This window comes from Megalops cyprinoides, chromosome 11, assembly GCF_013368585.1.
Source record: "Megalops cyprinoides isolate fMegCyp1 chromosome 11, fMegCyp1.pri, whole genome shotgun sequence".
Lineage (NCBI taxonomy): Eukaryota > Metazoa > Chordata > Actinopteri > Elopiformes > Megalopidae > Megalops > Megalops cyprinoides.
The window spans coordinates 1716264-1739418 of record NC_050593.1 but is presented as its reverse complement, the minus strand read 5'-3'; the positions used below and the strand labels follow the sequence as shown (position 1 = coordinate 1739418).

At 41.6% G+C, this 23155-nt stretch overlaps 1 protein-coding gene across 4 annotated transcripts in view; it reads right to left on the bottom strand.

Annotated features, from left to right (window-relative positions):
* Window positions 1–3805: 3805 nt before the first annotated feature.
* LOC118785488 (rho GTPase-activating protein 6-like) overlaps window positions 3806–23155 on the bottom strand; it is a 118417-nt gene continuing 99067 nt past the window's right edge. For 3 of the 4 annotated variants that reach the window (XM_036540174.1, XM_036540173.1, XM_036540170.1), the window contains exons 5-13: window positions 20871–21066; window positions 20167–20222; window positions 17217–17367; window positions 16185–16333; window positions 15525–15704; window positions 14402–14499; window positions 12410–12669; window positions 4927–5007; window positions 3806–4590 (exon numbers count right to left, since the gene is read on the bottom strand). In XM_036540174.1, the coding sequence (XP_036396067.1) occupies window positions 4067–4590; window positions 4927–5007; window positions 12410–12669; window positions 14402–14499; window positions 15525–15704; window positions 16185–16333; window positions 17217–17367; window positions 20167–20222; window positions 20871–21066 (1695 nt within the window). In that variant the 3' untranslated portion in view covers window positions 3806–4066. The remainder of the gene's footprint in view (window positions 4591–4926; window positions 5008–12409; window positions 12670–14401; window positions 14500–15524; window positions 15705–16184; window positions 16334–17216; window positions 17368–20166; window positions 20223–20870; window positions 21067–23155) is intronic. The other variant, XM_036540171.1, reaches the window with a different exon arrangement.

Here is a 23155-nt window from a genome sequence, read left to right as displayed (position 1 = left end):
ACAGAGGACAGCAGTTAGAAAGTGGAACATTAGAGGAGAGAGAGAGAGCAGAGACAACCTTTAGCTTACCATTTTGTCTCTATGTAGATTTTTAAAGAGAGATTCTACTCCCAGCATCACTAACTCCAACTGTAGAAACTTGCAAGTCATTTTAGAGGACAGTGTCCCACATTTAACACAATCTAAGATGTATTACATGTTGGTGTTGGTCTAACCAGGGCCTAGGAACACATGGGCTAAAGGCTAAAAGCCTCAGCTCCAATACAGAGGACTATTACATAATCGTTAATATTACTTATTATAGGGTGTTTGAGTTAACACAATTTTCTCCTCTTGTTTTAATTAATATGCATGTATAATGTTTATAATGCCTATATGAGATTTAAAATAAAGCATATTGATCAGAGAAATATAGATCAGAGAAAGTGTGAATTATTTGGAATAATAATTTCAGCACTATCAGGATTCTACCCTTTCTGCATAGTTACACATTTCTGCCCAGAGGCTTGTGGTGTGAAACTGGGACTTGAAATAAGAGACTAGATGATGAGTGAGTGACTCATTCCCCTGTGCTGTTTTCTGTTACTATGACTACATTTGATAAAAGGCATAATGTACAAGTCTTTTATGCTTTACAGATTCAGTGTTTTTGAGAAGCAGGAGCTTCTCACTTTTTAGAGGCTTTCTGGGTTTCATAGGGGCACATGGAAATGCCTTTAACCTTGGTCTCTCAATACCACAAGCAAAAGCATGCATACATGCACTCACTCACACACACACACACACACACACACACACAACACATAGCACTGGGAGATCAAGCATTAAAAATATAATATACATAAATACAACAGAAAGTATATAGTGTATAGCGTTTCTGTTGTACACTTTCCTATGGGTTTCCTATGGGTTTACTGCAATCACAAAGCCCTTAACAGCTTCCCTTCAGCCATTTAGTGCTATTCCATTTAAAGTCTAGGCCCACCTTCAAAACACCCTTACAAAACCAGATTACACCTCATGTTACTTTTTCAATATTGCCATGGCTACATTTTTAAACTGTGCATAACACACCACACACATGGCTAGTAGAAAAGAACAGCCATGAATGCAAGCCGCTCCTGAAATAAACACTGTAAATAAGCTACGCTACACCATGAACCATAGTACCAAGCATGGTAAGGTGGTATTCAGAACCAGTGTGGAGAATGGAATAGGGAAGTTAATAAGGTATGTTTTTTCTACTAAGAAAATGAATTTAAATGAGTTAAAATGAAACACAATGTGTTTTATCACTGAGTAAAATTATTTCATTTTGGCAGGGCAGACACATTTTTTACAAGATGTAAAGAAAAAGCAGGGGATTTGCCACATAGCTATTCCAATGGTACAATCTCTTTGGATCACTGAGAATAGGGCAGTCTGATGACCGTACTTTAGATATTAAGATTGTCAAACAAACATTGTAACAAACATATTGTAAATGCATGCCAGAAAAACAGATTCAAACTACTTTCTTTGTCTGCATTCCATCAAAACCTCTTCACCAGTGAAAACGAACAAGTACATTTACACAGCTTATAAAAGATATTAGTTACTTAAGGTGATTAATTGAAAAATAATGGTGAATATTCATATACTGTTTACATGTACAATAACTGTTATATGTTATACAATAACATTTAAGACCAAGTAGGTAATTCACATGGAATTACACTGTAAGTACTCTGCCACTGCTATATATAAATGCATCCTGTTACACAGTCATTGAAATGACATGCACACATGCCTAAACACATCTTAAATTCTTATTCCAACCCTTAACTCTGAACTCAGCACTAACTTTTTCTGTAATCAATGTATGCAATAATGTGTGTTTCTTTGCAGATAAAGAGTAATTACTGATTTCATTACAGTGCAATCAAAAGTAAATTTTCCTTTCCAACAACAGTTTGATCATGCACTTCTTAGTAAATTTCTTGTGAGGTATATGAAATTGACCATTAAGGCTATCATGGAGAGTTCTGCACATCAAAAAATATTTCAAAAAATATATGGAGAGTAGAGCCCGACTGATAAATCAGCATGCCGATATTATCAGACGATATGAGCTAATTGCAGACAGATCGGTATCGGTGTTTATAACAGCCGATAAATGACAATTAAAAAAGAAACAGAGAGACGGAGGATGGATCCTTCAACCATGTTATGAGTGTTGTCATTGCAAGATTTGTCTACCAGAGAGCACACTGCAACTCCACTATTGGCAACACACGTGTCTGGAATGCCACGGATCACAACAATCAGCTGATCCAAGCAGAGTCTAGCAGAGTAGCACACCACAGAGATCATCTGTGTTCATGGTAAATTGATAATTGTCACGTGAAATACATTACTTAAATAATAATAAATATTCCCCATCACTTTTCCTCTTAGCCTAAATAAGCCTGACAACATTAATGTCAGGCATGCCTGGTTTTGCTGCAGTAATGTGAAAGCCGGTACCGTCAGTCAAACATCAAAATTACGTTTAACGTTACGGTACTTGAGTGGTGTAGGCTAAGCTGTTGACAAACTTGATTGTAGGTTTACTTATGAAACAGTGTGGCACTTCTAGTGGGTAAACAAACAACAGTCCTATCATTTCTACCTCACCATTTCTAAAAATTCTCTGGCAACATCGCTTATGGCATTGCTAAATTAGGTTACCCACAAAGCTAGCCAATGCCATGTTTATCAGCGAAAGACTGCAAAAGTTAATGAGAGGTTAAACTATAGCGTCTAACTTATTCTGCCTAAATAAAACAATCTGCGACTTGCATGTCTGTAGTTACAGTCAGTGCACTGGAAATTGTTAACCCTTTCACTCCTACTGTCACACCGGTGTGATTAGCCGTTTAGCGAGTATGCTAAAACTCGTGCGATTAGAACACTGGAAAAGTTCTAGCTAAATTTAGCTTTGAGGAAACAGCAATTTAACGTTAAAATTAGAGCAAATGCTAACTGAAAACTACGAGAAGCTTACTAACGCTAATGAAAACATAACGATGCGCTACATAGCATAAAAAAATAAGTTGGACAAATATATATATATGGACAAAAGTATTTGGCCACACCTGTTTTTCAGGGTTTGGGCTAGGCCCCTTATCTCCAGTGAAGGGCAATCTTAATGCTTCAGCATACCAAGACATTGCTTGCTACTTTGTGGCAACAGTTTGGGGAAGGCCCTTTTCTATTCCAACATGACTGTACCCCAGTGCACAAAGCAAGGACTATAAAGACATGTTTTGATGAGTTCGGTGTGGAAGAACTTGACTGGCCCGCACAGAGCCCTAACCTCAACCCCATCGAGCACCGTTGGGATGAACTGGAACAGAGATTGCGAGCCAGGCCTTCTCGTCCAACATCAGTGCCTGACCTCGTAAATGCTCTACAGAATGAATAGGCACAAATTCCCACAAAAACACTCCAAAAGTCGCAAGTCCTTGTTGCAGACAGTCATGTAGTATCAGATGCATTCAACAGCAGCGTTTACTCTAGGTCACTGTATCAGTTTACTGCATAGTTTAAGATGGCATGATATATTTTTTAACTTTTTTGTATTTTTATACATTTGTCACATTTATCAAAACTTTTACATATTTTGTTGTACTTTTGCTCAAAGTACTATTTATGACAATAAAACAAGTTTATTTTTAAACTGCATTGTGTCATGTTATCTTGGTGAGGACTCAAATAACTACACATAACAAATGTTAGGGAAAGTCTTATGTAATGCGTTTCTGAAAAAAAAAAAATCGGCCGATATGTCATTATCAGATTTATAAATCCTCAAATATCGAAATCGGTATCAGTCTTAAAAATCCTATATCAGTCGGGCTCTAGTGGAGAGCATACATTAACACAAAAGCAAAGCTCAGCATTAACTGTAAAACACACACACAAAAATTAACAAACAGAAAAGAAAAACTGAAACAGTTACACGCTTGTAGGCACCAGCTGTACATGTATCCTGCCACAGGGGGCACTGTCTCAGACAGAGTGCAGTGTTTGGAGTGGACTGGACTCACACCAGTGTCTCTGGCAGCGTGTCTGTGTTGTCTGAAGATAAGAGCTGCCAGATCTGCCATCTCTCCCTCTGCCAGTCCTGCCACTCAGGGCCTGCCATGCGAGATTGAGGGGCAGGAGACCCATGCTTGTGTGTGGAGGGGGGCAAAGTCACAGCAAGGGATAATTTGGAGGGTCCAGGGTAGGGGGGTGGAGGCCTGCTGTCGACTCTGTGTGCAGGAGTGGCTTTATAGGCTAGGCTGGCAGAGATGCCACTTCTCTGTTGGAGGTCCTCCATGCTGCTGGATGCTGATTGGCTGTCGAGATGGCAGGATGGTGTGTCCAGGCTCAGCTGGAGATATCTGCGCCTGCCCTCTGCCTGAGGACTGCTGCTGGTACGTGTGACTGGGGGGTGCAGCCTACACTCAGCCACGCCCGACGAAGTCTGTGTCCGGCGCACTGGCTGTTTTCTGTTGCCTAGGTAACCTGGAAGCCCCTCTGATGGGCTGGAGGATCCGCAATCAGACATGCTCCCATGAGAGCCTGGGAGAAAGTAAGAAAAAGAGAGCAAGAGATCAGCTTTCTGAGTGAGGTGACATATACACTATGTTAAAAGTGACAGTTAATGACAATGCAGTTCTGAATTTGAAAACAGTTTTCGGGTTACATACAGGGTTACATACAAGCATAGTAACAACATACAGATAACGGTCTCCTCTGGTTAAGCTTTAGAATGCTTGGATTCAAAGGAATTCAGTATTCAGATCTCTAAAAATGTTTTCATTTCTGCAGAAATGTGAGGGAGTAAAGGTGTTTTCCACATCTTTTGGCTGACTATGACAGTAAAGGTCTAATGCAGGTGCCATAACACTGCTGTACCTGCAAGCTGCTGATCCTTCAGTCCTGACTTAAGGGTCGCGTGCCACGCCCCCCAAATATTTGCATGTTCATCCATGGAGTCTGAAGGAAACAGCACAATGCTCAAAACAGATCATTATCAAAGTCCTTCTGGAAATATTGTTTATCACAAAATGGCCTTGCCAAAATAAACAGCAGTATATCATATAATTACTTGAATCATGTTTGAGATTAGCAGTAACCTGCCTATTTTTTCAGTAAAGGCCGTATTCTCCCATGCGCGTAAGTCAAAAAAAGTGCGCAGCTATGCACTTTTCAGCCTCCGCGTATCCTCCCTGTAACGGAGTGTGCCCGAGCGGAGAGGTGGTCAAGACTGAAGGAGGGACAACTGCAGACAAAGTTTCCAATTTGAAACTTTTTATTTACTTTAGGCTACCGGCAGGGTTACAAGCATGCAAACACACTAGACAAACAAACAAAACACTTTGGCAAAGAAAAGGAAAAGAACACTGAGACAATGCCCATATTCTAGCTAGGCCCTATTACACAGGTCCCATGGCATGACCTCTCACTTCAGAGGCATCTCCCCGTCTGAGCTACACAGCAGCCATATAAAACCCCGGTCTCATCCATTGCACATAGATAAATCAATTAACTACTACACACCATATTTCATTGCTAACAGCACCTAGGCAAAACACCTCCCTTACAAACAATCAGGTGTTTATTTTATCAATGCCCTTAGACACTTCTTTGACGATTAAAATAAATTTGCACGGAGCACCCCTGCACCAATGAGCGCTTCCATATCGGAGCGCGAAAAGAGCGCAGAAAAAGCTTCCCCGTCCTGCACCCCAGTTTGCTCGCTCACATGCAGAAGACAACAGGAGTACAGGAACCACCAGTAAGTAGATCGATACATTTAGAAACAGCATAAACAGGCAACCAGCAAGTGTTCTGATGTTCAATGTGCGAACTAAAAGAACTCTTACATAGCCGCTTTAAATAAACTGCGATTCTAAATTAATGTACCGTGTTTTACGTTTTTCCTTGTTTCTGATACATTACCACTTTTAATTGCTATCTCAGACTTACCAACAAACACATTAACATCCTAGAAACCAACGGAAAAGCATTATTTGCGGTTTCATCATGTCATTGTTCATACGGAGGCGGAAAAGCCACCGATCCCAGTGACGGACGCGCTGCGCTCCGTCAAACTCCCCTTGACTTGGGTGTATGATTTGTGCACCATGAAGGCAGTTACACGCTTCGGGTGGAGCCACCCCAAAATCTGGGCATTTCTTATGTGAACACCATTTACGCCACTACATGGCGAAATGCCATATTGCCTTTTAAGTTGGTGGTAGGCCTACTTTTAACATTATTATACATGTACAAATAAAGTTCAAAATTTAAGATATTTATGTGTCATAATTTTTAAACTACAATCACATTTCTTGTAAACCTATATTACATTGTTAAACAGAAAAAAAAACATTTTACATCACATGGTATTGTGAACAAGCCTGGTAAATAATTAGTTCAATTAGAATAAAACAGAAATATCAATTAAGATGAGTACAAATAGGACCAATCTTCTACTATGCCTTGACAATCCTAAACCAAAATGCCTGTTCTGCATTTGCTTGTGTTCCTGAGAGAGTGGGAAAGTCGGAGAAGAGCTTGCCAAGCGCAAATAAGACAGCCACAAGTATTCCGACCTCATTTGGATATACTGGGGCTCACTCATGTGCAGTACATCCAGTGATTTCGTGAAGCCATCATCAACCTGTGCAGACTCCTGGACGAACAGCTTTCCAGTGACAGTAATCACTCGCATTCCCTACCGGTCCCCATCAAAATCACCAATTCTCTGTCTTTTCTTGCATCTTGGTCATTTCAGAGGGTGGCTGAATTTTTATTAACGAATTTTTAATAATAGGCTACTCAGCATGAGTTCAAGCATGGACATTGGTACATGGGTACATGCATTTTGTTGCACAGAGTAGCCTTGCTATCTGGTAAGCTATGGTGAGGCCGTCCGGCTGTGTACGTAAACAAATCGTGGTGCCAGGACACTTAGGTAGTTTTCCAGCTCTGTTCACCACATGTTGAGTTCACGACTGTGAAATGCCGACCCTTCTACTTGACACAGGAATTGACAGCAATTGTTATAACGGCAGTCTATGTAGCGCTGAAATGAAGGAGGCTATGTGCGAACTCTACAATGCAATCAGTGAGCAACAGAAGGCCCACCTCGACGCATTCTTCATCGTTGCTGGAGATTTTAACCAGGAAAGTCTCAAGTCTGTCTTACCAATGTTCTACCAGCACAGGAATTTTGCAACAAGAGAAAATAATGCACTGGATTTAATTTACACTAACATAAAGAACTCCTAAAAAGCAACACCCCTCCCCCACATAGGCAATTCTGACCACCTAACTGTTATGTTAACGCATGCATACAAACAACAGGTGAAACAGGCAAAACCGGTTTTTAGGGAAGTGAGACTGTGGCCACAGAGAGCCATCCCCACACTGCAGGACTGTTTTGAAACCACCCAGTGGGACGTGTTCAAAGAGGCTGCCACACACAACAACAGCGTTGACTTGGAGGAATACACAGAGTCTGTCATTGGTTACATTAACAAGTGTTATCGAGGATGTAACTGCTGTGAAAACCATCAAGACGTGCACCAACCAGAAACCCTGGGTGACTGGGGAAGTCCACTCACTGTTGAAGATCCGAAATGTACACTGCAGCGTATAGACTGACCAAAAATAATCTGTCCCGGGGTATCAGAGAGGCAAAGAGGAAGTATGGGCAGAATCTCAACAGTCACTTTACAGACAATAAGGACACACGCCACTTGTGGCAAGGTTTCCGGACCATAACAGACTACAAGCCTGCCCCTCAAACATGTCACGGTGACCCCTCCCTTCCAGACAAAATAATTTTTACACGTGTTTCAAGGCCTCTAATAGCACCACAGTGCTGAAATTGACACCAGCACCCAGCAAACAGGTAAAACAACACTCCGATAGCAATGAAGTGTTTTAAGCAACTGGTCCTGCAACACATTAAGGCCCGCCTCCCCACAAATCTGGACCCCCTACAGTTCGCTTAGAACCAACGGTCCACAGATAAGGCAATAACCACCACCACTCCTTTATCGTCAAATGTAATGATAATTTTCTGCTTGTCTTGGTACACCATGTGCATTGAGCTACATTGTGTATGTGTACTGCGTGTATTTTATATAGATATATTTTGTTTTAATTCTCTTTTTTAACTTATGTACACTGTTGGTATAGGAGACACGGTATTTCATTCTTGATTGTACGCAAGTGCATGATAAAATGACAATAAAGGAAATCTAATATAATCTAAAAAAGTGGATAATGAGCATTGGTCGCTACCTCCGCTCACTACCTGTTTCCTGCTTCGCACTTCCTGAACACCACACCACTTAAATTTAGTTTCATAAAGACAGTGTCTGTGCCCCCATCTTCTGTCCCATACTGTTTAAAGAAATCTATTAGGGGCATTTGCCCTCATGACTTGATAAAAATTAAATCTGGTGAATCTGAAATTAATACCTGCAAACAAATGGTCCTTAGGATTGGGTTATTAAATATAAGGTCTTTAACACCCAAAAAAATACTAATAAATGAATTGATTACTGACCATAAATTCGACATCATATTTCTGAATGAAACTTGGCTTGAACCAAATGAATTTATTGCTTTAAATGAATCAATTCCTCCCAGTTACAGTAACTACTAGGTCCCTTGCTCAACTGGGAGAGGTGGTGGTGTTGCCGCTGTATATAACTCTAATCTTTGTGCCACTTTTAAATCTGGCCATAACATTAATTCATTTGAATTGTTAGTACTTAGCTTTGCACATCCTGACAAGACTGCATCTCAGGTGTCTACCCTAGTAAATGTTTACAGGCCACCTGGCCCTTATACTGTTTTTTTTATCTGAATTTGCAGACTTTCTTTCCAGCCTGGTTGTCAACACAGAAAAGGTTTTGGTAGTGGGTGATTTCAACATTCATATGGACAATGAACATGATCCCTTCAGAACAGCATTTTTGTCCATTATTGACTCCATTGGATTCTCTCAGTTTGTGGATAAACCCACACATTGCTGCAACCACACGCTGGATCTGGCCCTCACTTATGGCACTGAAAGTAACAATGTAGTAACCATGCCACACAATCCTGTACTGTCCAACCATTACCTGGTGAAACAGCACCCCCGCTGGTCATCATAACTCATATGTAAATGTGCCTGCTATTAACTGTATAAAAAAAGAACGAAATGTTATACTAGTTGAACTTCTGCTCAGTGCTAATGTTCCCACGGCCGGCTGTGTAAATAAACCTTCCTGTCTTTTTCTACGAACATCGAATCTGCTTCTTTGTTGTAACGAAACACGTTTTGGTGTTTGGGACTTTTGCTAACAAACCCTAGTACGGCTAAAATAAATCAACTCACCGAAAATATTGAGTCCACACTGCGTAACACCCTAGATACCATTGCACCCCTTAAAAAGAGGAAAGTCTCAGACAAAAAACTAGCACCCTGGTATCATGACCAGACTCGTGCTATCAAACAAACTGCGCAGAAACTTGAAAGGAAATGGCACTCCACCAAATTACAGGTCTTTCTCCTGGCCTGGAAAGAAAGTCTTCTAAGCTACAAGCATGCACCCAGAGCTGCCAGATCTGCATACATTACTACCCTAATAGAGAAAAACAAGGACAATCCCAGGTATTTGTTCAGCTCCATCACCAGATTAGTTAAGAGCCCTGCATCAGCCAACCCCTGCATTCCAGCAATTCATAGTAGGGACGACTACATGAATTTTTTTGACTGCAAAATCATAGATACGTGACACAATTCAAAAACTCTCCTCTAATTCTGCCTCCAGCCTGGCCTGTCCAACCTCAGATAACGTAGAGATGTCCAATAGGCCAGCCAACTGACTAGACTCTTTCACACCCCCATTCCAAAATGGTTCTTAAAACAGCTGCTACCTGAAATTGGCACTCCGTTATTAAATCTTATCAATGCCTCCCTTGCTTTCGGACATGTACCTCAGTCCCTCAAACTAGCAGTCATCAAGCCTATTCTGAAGAAGCCCACTCTAGACCTGACTGTCCTGTCGAACTACAGGCCCATCTCAAATCTCCCATTCCTTTCGAAAATCTTTGTTCCGTTTTACAGTCCAATAATATTCTGGAAGTCTTTCAGTCTGGGTTTAGACCGCATCACAGCACAGGAACCACTCTCCTAAAAGTAATCAATGACCTACTTCTCTCCTCTGAGAATGGCTGTATCTCCCTACTTGTGCTCCTAGACCTAAGTGCAGCCTTCAATACCATCGATTATCTATTACACCGACTTGAGAACCTGATTGGCATAAGTGGAAAGACTCTATGCTGGTTCAGGTCTTATCTTTCAGAGTGACATCACTTTGTCTTAACAATAAGTCTTCCAAACTCTTCAGAGTAATACATGGAATACCACAAGTGCTTGGACCTTTGCTCTTTTCTTTATGCATGGTCCCTCTTGGAAATATCAATTGTAAACATGGCATTAATTTCCACTGCTATGCAGATGATACCCAGTTATACATATGAGCCAAACCTGATGTCTGCTTGGAAATATCAATCATGAAAGCCTGCCCCAAAGACATAAAGACATGGATGGCCCATAATTTCCTCCTTCTAAACTTGGAAAAAACAGAAATATTGATTATAGGCCCAAAGTCTATCAGGAGCAAACTCACCAATATTACATTAAATCTTGATGGTGGCTCACTGGCCTCAAGTGCAAGACCTTGGTGTCACAATTGATCCTGACCTCTCTTTTGACACACATATAAAAAACACCTCCAGGACTGCTTTCTTTTGAGGAATATTGCCAAAATCAAGAAAATTCTATCAATACATGATGCGGAAAAGCTAATCCACACTTTTGTTACATCCAGATTGGACTACTGTAATGCCCTCTTGTCAGGATGTGCATATGCCTCCCTAAAGCCCCTTCAGTTGGTTCAAAATGCAGTTGCTCCTATTCTAACCAGAACAAAGCACTTTGAGCACATCACCCCAGTATTAGCCTCTCTCCATTGGCTACCTATCAAATACCGCATTGATTTAAAAATACTTCTCCTTACATTTAAAGCTTTAAATGGGCTTGCCCCCCCCTACCTTAAGGACCTTCTTCGCCCATATTCACCAAAACGAACTCTATGTTCCCAAAGTGCAGGACTTCTCATTGTCGAAGAGTGGGTAAAAGTACTATAGGCTGTAGAGCCTTTTCGTACCAAGCCCCTCTTTTGTGGAACAATTTACCCACTGAAGTTTGGGGAGCAGACTCTCTCTCCACCTTTACGTCTAGGCTAAAAACTTATCTTTATTTCAGATCCTTTAGTTGAGGGACACAGCATGGTGCTGACATTGATCGTAGAGTCTCTGGTGGACTAAGTGGTCATTGCTGTCACTACATCACGGCCTGGGTACTCTGTGTTCAGCTGATCCTGCTGTGGTCTGGTGTTCACTGCCTGGGTCACCCTCATGACTGTGCTGGCCCCTTGCCTCTCGTCCCCTAGGCATGCTGCATTAGTCCTTATCTGCCGGGATTTTTCCTTATTACATACATGCGTCCCTCTTCCCCCCTCTGTTCCCCCCATTTTTGCCTTTATGCCTTTATGTTTCAATTCCTGCACTTAACATGCACTAATCACTGTTTTCTATGTGTTTCCTATCCATGCTCCGGGCTCCTGCCTGGAGCTGTAGCCCAAGCATCACATCCTGATTTCCAGTCCTGCCACCTTGCTGCCCTGCCCATCAAGCCAACTACGTGCCAAGAACCGGACATTATACAATAGATTTTATAATGACTATGTCGTTAATTACTGCTGTCTATCAAACTCAAATATCTTAAAGTACATTGTACAACTTTAAGTCTCTCTCTAATTCTATCTGCCCAGTGCCGGCCAGAAGCAGTTGGGCTCCCCCTCTGAGCTGGGTTCTGCTCAAGGTTTCTTCCTGTTAATTGGGGAGTTTTTCCTTGCCACCGTTGCCTTAGGCTTGCTCTCAGGGGGTCTCAGGCCTGGGAACAATGTAAAGCTGCTTTGTGACAACTTGTGTTGTAAAAAGCGCTATACAAATAAAATTGAATTGAATTGAATTGATAAAACATGGTATACAGAAGTCTGATTTGTTGTGTGCTTCAACACAAGCTGATCCCTTAGGAGTGCATCTGTCTTTACCTATAATACATGTTCTGCACAAATGTAAGCCATCAGATATAAATCTTATGGACCATGACTGTGTAGTATTGTATTGTATTGAATGTATTAAATGGTGCAGTGTCGCTGTATGTGGATGTTATGATGGTCTTGTGTGGTCTGCGGTCTGACTGTGGTTCAGTGTGGACCATGATCTGATTGCAGAATGCTCCCGGCTCAATACCACTCACCCGTGACAGTCCATTGTGGGGGTGGGGTCTCCTTGGCACAGCTTTTGACATGTCTAACCAGCATGTACTGCTCTGGGACACGGAACAGGTGGTCAACCCGTGGGCTCCCCTCCCTTTGCTGGGGCAGCAGTCGGTCTGACAGCACAGGGGAGTTGTTATCATAAGGGGACACTTCCCCGCTGGATGCCTTGTTAGAATCACTGGAGGAGTGTCTCTCACTCAGAGAGAATGGGATGTCTGACCTCAGCAGATCTGGGCTACTGTGAGGATGACACAGGACAAACACAGGACTTAGCATGTTCAAATCAGAGTTTTAGCGTTTACCAGTCTCTGTACATTCAAGCTGCACAGTCTTTGAGTATATCTTAATTTAGCCTTCATTACAAACACACGCACACACATAAACACAGAGGCGGACTTTACCATTAGGCAAAGGTCGGCAAGTGCCTTAGGCCCCAAGCTACCAAGGGCCCTGTAGCGAAGGGCGAGCGCAGTCACCCCACCCGGCCTTGAACCCGGGTCTACAGGGTACCAACCATGCGACTTTGACTGCGACGCCAAAGAGCCAGACTCGTTGGTATGGCAGTCACGGCATGGTTGGTACCCTATAGACCCGGGTTCAAGGCCGGGTGGGGTGACTGCTCCTGCCTTTCACTACAGGCCCTATAAAATGCTTCATAAACTTGTGATTAAGAAGTCCCCACTACATTGGACTATTCCATGATCTTACTGCGCATCTGCGGAAATGATTCAGGAAGACAGTAGCCAACCAGGGTTTCCGTTAGGATTTTTTTCTTGCTGGTCCGGTGTCCGAAAAGGATTTATTTTACCGGACAAATTTGAAACTTATCGGTCATGTTTCAATCACAGTCTATGTTACAAATGCAAATTTTGTTGATGAAAGAATGATAACGACCTCAAATCAGTTTGACTATCTAAAGAACAGTAACGACTAAACAAAACAAAGAGTAACGATTGAGCAAGACCTCAATATTAGCTGCTAAAATGTAGGCTATTACGAAACATCTGTAACCTGTAACATCTGTAGCCTAGCCCTGTAGGTCTAGCCTTTAAAAAAAAAAGGCTAGACCTACATGGCATCAAATGTAGCCTACAGGCTTACAGGTGACATTTTATTTTCTCCTTTTTTTTCATTGCAGCAAAGTCCTCTGCTGCCTAAATCAAACATGTCCAATGTGTCTTTGCAGCTTGCAATGCGCATAAGCCACGTCACTCTCTCCTCCTCCAGACGACTTTGCAGTGCCGTCTTAATTCAATTTTGCAGAGAGAAGCCCCTCTCTGCTGGCACGCTTGACATGGACTCATGAACTCATAAATAAGCACTTAAAACACAAATGTCCTGTTTAGGGATAGCCTTCGTCATAGCTATGTTTTGTATGAGCATTATTACTGGACATTTTGACTGTCAAGTTTTTGATTTATCTGTTTTTTTTTGTTATTTATAAATTTTACCAGGCAAAAACTGGTAATTACCGGCTAATGGAAACCCTGTAGCCAACTTGTGTAAACGGCTTGGCGTGATGTACAGACTTGAAAAATAGGGATGCACTGATTGTGAAATTCTGCACCGGTACCAATGCTTAAAATAACAATTTGGTCGATAGCCGATGCCAATGTTTTTTTTAGTTTTAGCTAACTAGCTCTTAGTAATATGACAGTAATCTGATCTTAAGTACGGTTGAAGTTACAAGTAGGTCTCTCTTAGATAAATAAGGACTGAAAAAGGGGAAGAACTAGGGATGTGGAGGGCCCCTTGCCTGTGTTTGCCTTAGTCCCCAAAATGACTGAATCCGCCCCTGCATACACATGCACAGAGTGTGTGTGTGTAGGTGTTTTTCTGTATGTGTGCATCTTTGTGTGTCCTTAACGTCCCATGTATGTGTGTGTTTTCATGTGTATATTTGTGTATGTGTGTATGTTTTTACATGCGTGGTGTGTGCCTGTACTGGAAAAGAACAGAGCCACACTCACGACCACTGTGAGGCCTTCCTCCGTAAGAGATAGTCCACCACATCAGGGTCAGTCTCTAACAAGCTCATCAGTACCTCGTTCTGCAGGTCGGGGGGAACCTTTTAGGGGGATGGGGTGGAAAGGATGCAGAGTCACAAAACCACATTGTCACAGTCAAATGCAGACTTTCAAGTACCAAGCTTTGCCTCCCCTCTCTCTGATACCAGATCCCAATTATTTATAATAAAGCAATTACATCTGGGCTCAATATGAACAAATACACGCAATGATTTGTCATTTTTGTAATGTTTTATAGCTACTATAAAAGGACTACAGAGCCAGTGCATAATATGGAACATTGAAGGGAAACGTATGCACTGGACAGAGGACAGGGGCGAGGTCACATAAACCGATGACATCATCTGGGAGAGATAGAGCCCAGTCCTCTGCAGAGGCCTGACAATCAGACATGACATTTCCCAGAATTCACAATCCACTAATCTCCTACAAAGTTGTCAATACATTTCAGGGAATAAGAACTGAAACAATTAAAAAGCTGGGCTAACTTGGGCTTTCTGGCACCAGCTCAAAGTTCCTGTTTTTATGACTGGCTCCAGGGAGGCTGTGTGTTAAAATGGTCCTTTCTTGCACAGCTCGCAAACTTCAGCCCACTTCAGTATTCACAGTCTCCAAGGCAGTCATTGTCTCCTAAGCCTTTTAACCTAAACAGCTTGCAGCCCTGTGTAAGATGGGTTCTGCAGACAGAAATGGGGCTTTGCTTGGGTTTTATATGGTGTGTTTATTTGTGTGTGCATTTTTTCACCTGTTTTAATCAGACTTGTATGAGATTTGACCTACATTAAAAAAACAAACATGAAAGTAGTTTAATGCTAGAATACAAATTTAAAAGTAGGACAGCAAATTTGAGAATCTAGGTTTGTGAGTAGAGGGTTGGAGGGGGCCTACAGCATACCATACTTCAAACTCTGCAAGATCTAAAAAGTGTGGTCAGCTGGTCTAAATAATATAGTATTGAGCAGATGTACCCCTGTTTCCCAAGCTCTGCACACCTGTTAGTGTACCCCTGTTTCCCCAAGTTCTGCTCTCCTGCTGATGTAACCCTGTTTCTACATCTGAGGCCTACCATGAAGAGGGCCTCATGGGTGGAGATCATGCGCTGCACCACGCCGATGATGGCCGTGCTCTCCTCTGCCCGGGCAGAGCTCTGGACAGAGAACTCCTTATCTGAGCTCTTCTGCTTGTGCAGCAGGTTGGGCCCAAAGATGGTGGCTAGGTTCAGGGACGTCATCTTGTTCCCTGTGATCTAAACCCAACAATGCACGCATTTAGTACCACCCCATTTGACTGGTCCACATTAGTCCCACCCCATTCCACTGGCACAGAGAGACTGTCAAGCAACACTGTAATCCTGAGATTTCTGCCAGCAGCAACACACTAGGAGTTACTATACGGTGCTGTTTCATTTTTTAAAATAATGAAATCAGAAAATTCTTATTCCAAACATAGTTTTAGCAGAAAATCTACATGGAATTGTTGTGCACTTTTAAACTTGCAATTTTACATTTAAGTGAGTTCTGTTGTTCTTAGAAAGAACTTTGTTCAGGGAACATATCTACCTTTATTTTCCTTTTTGATAAACAGTTTGAGCCCAATGTCTGAAAAGTTATTAACAAATACAGTTTTAATGCAGCTTATTAAAAATGATTACATTTATTATTTTCATATGCTGTGAAGCAGGCCTATGGTAGGATGTAGGCTGCAGAGAGCATGATCAGCTCCTCACCTCCTGTCCGTTTGTGTCATGGGTGTCATGGGCGTGGTTGGCCACTGTGGACAGGAACTCCAGCAGGCGATGCAGCGTGTCGCTGTTGCAGGGCGGCAGCAGGTAGATCAGCAGCTGGATGGGGGCCTGCTGCTCCTCACGGTCCAGCACTGTGGAGGAAGGCAAGGACACAGACCCATTAGAACACACACACACACACACACACACACACACACACACACATCAAGACTCTAATGGTGCATTTCCACCAAGCAGTACAGTACAGTTCGGTTCGTTATGTAACGGTTTGGTATGGTAAACCCTAGTACGGCTTGTGTCTCCACTGCCAAACCGTACCCTACTTAATAGGCGGGGCGTATGCTGGATGGCGATTGCTGCGTCAGATAGGTAAGTAGCGTGACATCATAAAAGCGCGCGAAGAACGCAACACAGCAGAGACAGTTGATGAACTAGTAAACAACAATAGAGGATTTCATTTTCCCTCAGGGGGCAACCAAGTAATAGGGCTGCACGATATAGCCATTACGATGTATCGCACAGCTATTTTTAGTGCAATAACAGCTATTCCCGGTATGTGGCATTAGGTTTTTTCCCTGTATGTTTTTCAGTGGCGGCGGGTGAGCTGGAAACAGGAGAAGTGGAAACGCTACCTTTAAATCTATCATTACTTTCAACCTGTTCCCCTTTATCCTCCTTGATTAACAATAAAACAAATAATTCAGTGATTTGTCATTTTTGTAATGTTTTATAGCTACTATAAAGGGACTACAGAGCCAGTGCATAACATGGAACATTGAAGGGAAACGTATGCACTGGACAGAGGACAGGGGCGAGGTCACATAAACCGATGACATCTGAGAGAGGTAGAGCCCAGTCCTCTGCAGAGGCCTGACAATCAGACATGACATTTCCCAGAATTCACAATCCACTAATCTCCTACAAAGTTGTCAATACATTTCAGGGAATAAGAACTGAAACAATTAAAAAGCTGGGCTAACCTGAGCTTTCTGGCACCAGCACACACATACTCACACATAGTGTTGATGAAGGCAGTGTAAAGCTCTTTGGTCAGTAGGGGGTCAGGTATGTCTCTGAGGAATTCTTTCAGCAGGGCAGCGACATCATGCACACTGTGCTCCTCATCCAACACAACGTCCACGCCCCGATCAAACTCCTCCCGCAGCTGTGGGTCACATGACACATCCAACAACACGCATGTCCACATGTGACATACATCAGAACTGTGCACATTATAGGAAATAACTCTGGGTACTGTTACAGTTGGCCACAAATAATCCATGAAATGACTGAATGACTGAAACAGCAAGGGAAATCCGTCAGTTAATCAGTGACACTCAAAGCAGACAAGCCGTGGCTGTTCCAGTACTTAAATACAAATTCCTCATTGTCATTAGCCTTGACCTTTAAGCTACTGATTAACAGAGAAAGGAAAAGGGTTGTATTTAAAGCCTCATATGAATTTAAGCTCATAAGAAACTTGGATCTAGGATTTCGTAATCCTGCTGACCCTACCACAGTTGTGATGCAGAACCTCCACCCTTTCACATTTAATCTAAAAAAAACCAGTCATGCTCTGTCTTTCTAGGCTAGATGCTGATCCACTGAGAAAGCAGCATTAATTAATTTCATTTAATTTAATAAGAGTGTGGATCTTTGCATGGTACTAGTATAAACACAAGGTTTCAGCCAGGCCTTTCAAAGGTTCCCCTTAAGGAGAATTAAAACTACTTCATACTACAAACAGGGACAAAACTTACGTTCTTTCCAAACAGCTTTTGTTCAAATCCTTGTCCTTTACTTGACTTTACTTTGGAATACTCTTGCAAGGAAACTTTGTCAAACAGGTTTCCTCTACTGTATTTGGTTACTTTGCAGTTGGATACTTGATATTATTTGTCTTTCCAGCGTTTTCGCTGGTAAGTTTTTAGAATTTTGGAAGTCATACATTTGAAAAAATGCGGCAAGTACATTACCACATAAATATTGTATTCAGATATTATTTGAATGCCATTTTAACTATTTCCAGAAACAGACATTCATCTGATGTTCCTGATGATTTCCTTTAGAATGTGAAAATAGTATCAAAACAATACATATTGTACATTCTAATAATTTTTAGAACAGAAATCATTCAATGACATGCTGTTACAATGGCAATGCCAAATACAATATAATAGAAATGATTTCTGCCAGTGACTCTCATATGTAGGTTAAAAGTCAATCAGTATTTATAATCAAATCTGTCTCTGTTAGCAGGGAGTTTGCATGTTCCTTACATGTTTGTGTGGAGTTTGCATGTTCTTTTCAACTCTGTAAGAACTATGTAACTAATCCCTCCCTCCAAAACACAAAGAACACAACTAAAGTGACCACATATGCATATGGTCCAAAAATGAGAAGGAAATGATGATTACTCTCAGGAATTCTGTGGGTTATGTGAACATCCAAACCGTGGCTCATGGCATTGTGAGAAGGAGGAAAATGCTTTGCTTCCAAAGGTTATTTTCCACTCAGATTTTGAAGTGAGAGCTACGCCTTAATTGTGTCAGCAACATCAAATAAACAACCCTAACTCCTGTAAATGGGCTACATGAGTGAACATAAGAATGCTTATTCACAGACATCAGATGAGAGCAGGTGCTTTACAGATCCACTGAACTTTACACTATACAGAGACATTCGTTTATTATCATTCAGATGATATAAAGATCAGCAGATTTAAAGTAAGGCCCATAAATGAGCAGCTAGGGAACAACAGCTTTGAAGATATGGAGACAGACAGGAGCGTAAGAATCGGTAGCAGAATGGAATGGAGAATGGGAGAAACTGCACCACTCTCAGTCTTTCAGGTTATGTCATGAGGAAGCACAAGCAAGGAAGAGATGATAGGAGGTATCAGCTGTGGGGGGTGAGGGTTTGACTTCACTCCAGACGTAAGGTCATGAACTTTCTTCTCTACATCTGAAGACAGTGGCAAATTTTCCACAAGGACCATGTGTGAAGCAATGGGCATTAAGGCTCTGCCAATATTCCAGCAGCAAGGTGAGGAAATGTAGCTCATCAGAGCCTGCAACCAGAGGAGCTGCTGAAAACCAGCATGAATTACAATGTATAATTATTGTCCACCTTTGTAATATCTCATTCATACTTACAAAGAGAGAAAAATGTCTGTGTGACAAGATTAACTACATAGTACATACCACACTCAATTAATACTGTCTGGGCCATGGTTACCTAAATACCACACTTGATTAATACTGCATGCAGCATGGTTACATAAGTAGAACATGCTATATATTGTCTTTGCAACAACGTTGTCTCAATAACACACTCACCTAATACTGTCTGGGCCATGGTTACCTAAATACCACACTTGATTAATACTTCATGCAGCATGGCTACATAAGTAGAACATGCTATATATTGTCTTTGCAACAACATTGTTTCAATAACACACTCACCTAATACTGTCTGGGCCATGGTTACCTAAATACCACACTTGATTAATACTGCATGCAGCATGGTTACATAAGTAGAACATGCAATAAATACTGTCTTTGCAACAACGTTGTCTCAATAACACACTCAATTAATACTTTCTGCTCCATGGTTACCTAAATAACACACTACGCTTAATACTGTCTATATGATTGCCTCAATACTGCATTCAATTAATACCATCTTTGCACAGAGATAACCCCAATAACACAACTGATACTGACTAGGCCGCAGCTACCGCAGCAACAAACCCAACTGATGCTTCCTGTGTAAGCCTGAGTAGCAGGTCCATACATGACATGACAGATTCACTGTTTTAGAACGAAGAGTAACTATGGTCTTTTAAACATCACTGTCAAAATCTTTCTGTATGGGACCATTAAAAATGATAAAATCATCGTTTAATAGTCCAATACATGTTGGATATTAAAATATTTCTGGGGGATTGTGCTGCTTCTCTTACCTGCCTCACTCTTTTCTTTGAACTTCCAACCCGAAATATCCCAACTGTTTGAAGACCTGGTAAGGTGAAATATGATAAATAACAGGAGCTATGAAATATAATGTCACAATTTCACACATACATCTGACTTTCACAGACTGCACTACAGTATAAGCTCTGCGTTTAAAAAATATGGCAAATGACACAGGAAGTACCTGAATGCCAGATAAGCCATGTAATCTAATTTCAGAGAATTGACTGACTTTCACAGCCAGTCAACACTTTACCATTAAGGTCCACATTTAAGAAGAATTTAAGCATCTGAGAGTCATGCACGTCACTTAAAGGAAACCTATGCCACTTCTCTGGAACAACAACAGTCATCACAATCATTTACTGTAAATGCGTAGGTCTACTTGTTATGTCCAAAGAAGTAAATTCCTTGGATTTTATTTTGTCCTTAGGGGCCTTTTAGGCAACATTCACATTCAATAAATAAAGTAGCATGTGCAAAATGTGATGTTTCATTGTAAATATTGTATTGAGAGTAAAGGCCCAGATGCCTCCAGGGTGCCTCAGTTAAAGTTAGAGGGCACAGCCACAGCACTGTAGCATGTAACATTTCATAGACACAGACCCAAGGACGTCCCTCCAGAGTATTGCCCTGAAATTGGGACGTGTGGACAAGGACAAGGGACAGCAGGGGCATCTCCCACCCCGCTCACCATATTTCTCCAGGTGCTGGCAGCAGCTGTCCACTAAACGTGGAACCTGTCTGTAGATGGGGTTGAGGCTAAGCTTCTTGTCCCGGTGCTTTTCCTTTTTGTTGGGTGTCTCGGCCGGCAGGGAGAGCTGCAGGGCTTCAAGGAGGCGAGACTGATTGTCATCCAGGTCAGTGATGGAATCCACAGACATTCCACCCTGCAGAAGGCAGAGGAATGCTAACGCATTACATCACCTCCCCCTTTCCATACCCATCCCCCGCTCCATCAAAGAGGCATTCAATTAGCTCGCTGGGTGTTTGTTACCGTACGTTCACACTGGGAGCGGCAAGAGCATCAAAATTCACTCTGGCTGCCCTGCCAACAACGCTGTCGAAGAAGTGGACATTCTGACGTAGATGAAATAGGCAGCTACAAGTTCGTTTGGAATGCTTGGTATTGCAAACTTTATTTAAAGGGGAGCAGTGCAAAAAAATGTGTCGACCGGTATCTTTGTGCCGACTGACCACAAGTAGGGTATAAGTTAACCTCATGAAATCTTTTAAATGTGAAGGTAAGAAATCGATTGATGAAGGAAAGAAATGAACAATTGTAATTACATGTTTGGTAACAAAATAAATGAATGGAATAAACGAATTAAAAGCCATTTGTGGGGTGTGACTTTTGTATTGATGCTAATTCAATTCAATTCAATTCAATTTTATTTGTATAGCGCTTTTTACAACACAAGTTGTCACAAAGCAGCTTTACATTGTTCCCAGGCCAGAGACCCCCCGAGAGCAAGCCTAAGGCAACAGTGGCAAGGAAAAACTCCAATTTACAGGAAAAAACCCTTGAGCAGAACCTGGCTCAGAGGGGAAGCCCATCTGCTTCTGGCTGGTATTGGGCAGGTAGAATTACATAGAATACTTAAAATTGTACAATGTACTTTAAGACATCTGAGTTATGATAGATAGTAGTAAATAACAGATAAAATGTATCCTACAGAATGTCCGGTTCTAGGCACGTAGTTGGCTTAATAGGCAGGGCAGCGAGGTAGCACGACTGGAGATCAGGATGTGATGCTTGGACTACAGCTCCAGGCAGGAGCCCGGAGCAGGGACAGGAAACAACTACAGAACAATTATTAGTGGATGGTAAGAATGACAGGAATGTACAGCAGAGAGGCAGGAGAGGAGGGGCAGGGAAAAAGGTGCCAATGTGCAACAAAGAAAAAGGCAGTCAACACCAGGTCACGGCACAGAGTCCATGTCATGACAGCAATGACCACTTAGGGTTAGTGCACCAGAGACTCTATGATCCATACTAGCACCAGGCCAATGCTAAGTGCTAAGTCAAATTTCAACATTCAGTTTATAGGACACTTTACTAGCCTTGGTCTTTAATTAACATTAATGTTAATTTGTGTGTAGCTTACATTAAAATAAATAATGGAGAAACCCACCATGGCAATTATCAACCTCTCCTCCATTGTGCTTGGGAACTAATGTTTGGTAGGAACAAAAGTTTACATGGTTGTATCTCTAGAGTGGAGCACTTCTAAATTCCGGTTGGTTGCCACCGAACTGTGTCATAGCTCATTACCATAAAGTTGCCCAGACTTCAACTTTATTCTGACACCCAAGACACGCCACCAACGGTACTGATCTGTAGTCAGTTGCGTCGAGAGATGCTGGCTCACATAGAAAATGAATGACTTCCGGTCGTTTTGGCGCTCTCGCTGCTCCTGATGTGAACGTACAGTTAGGGGCTCATAGCTGCATGCTGGGTTTCTTTTCTCTTACCTGCACCCCAAAACACTTGCCTTTCTGAAGCCTGCTGAAACTCTCTTGCTGTTTTTTCCACAATAAAAATGTTGCAAATAAATTCTCCCAAAATGTCTCTATGCAATCTCTTTGAAATGTTCATTCAATTTTTTAAGTGCTCTCTAAGAAACCATTTACAGTATTATTATTATTATTATTATTATTAGCCATCAGTTTTTGTTCATTTAAAAGAAGACTGAGAGATTGTTTCATGACCATCAAAACAAGAAAAAAAGAATACGCTTTAGTTTTCTGTAAATCATCCAGATTTGCTAAATAAGATAAATACTTCCTGGATGTTAATAAAATTAATCAAGGAAAATGTGTCTTTTAGTTCTAGTGAAGGGACTTAGCCTATTTAACTTAGTGTAGTTTATTTACAACCCAGCTGATTAGTATAAATTGCTTTCTTGACGTTGAACAAAGGCATTGTGGTAAATTTTCTATACCTAATCCTGTTGACGGTTCTGACAGACCCCAATA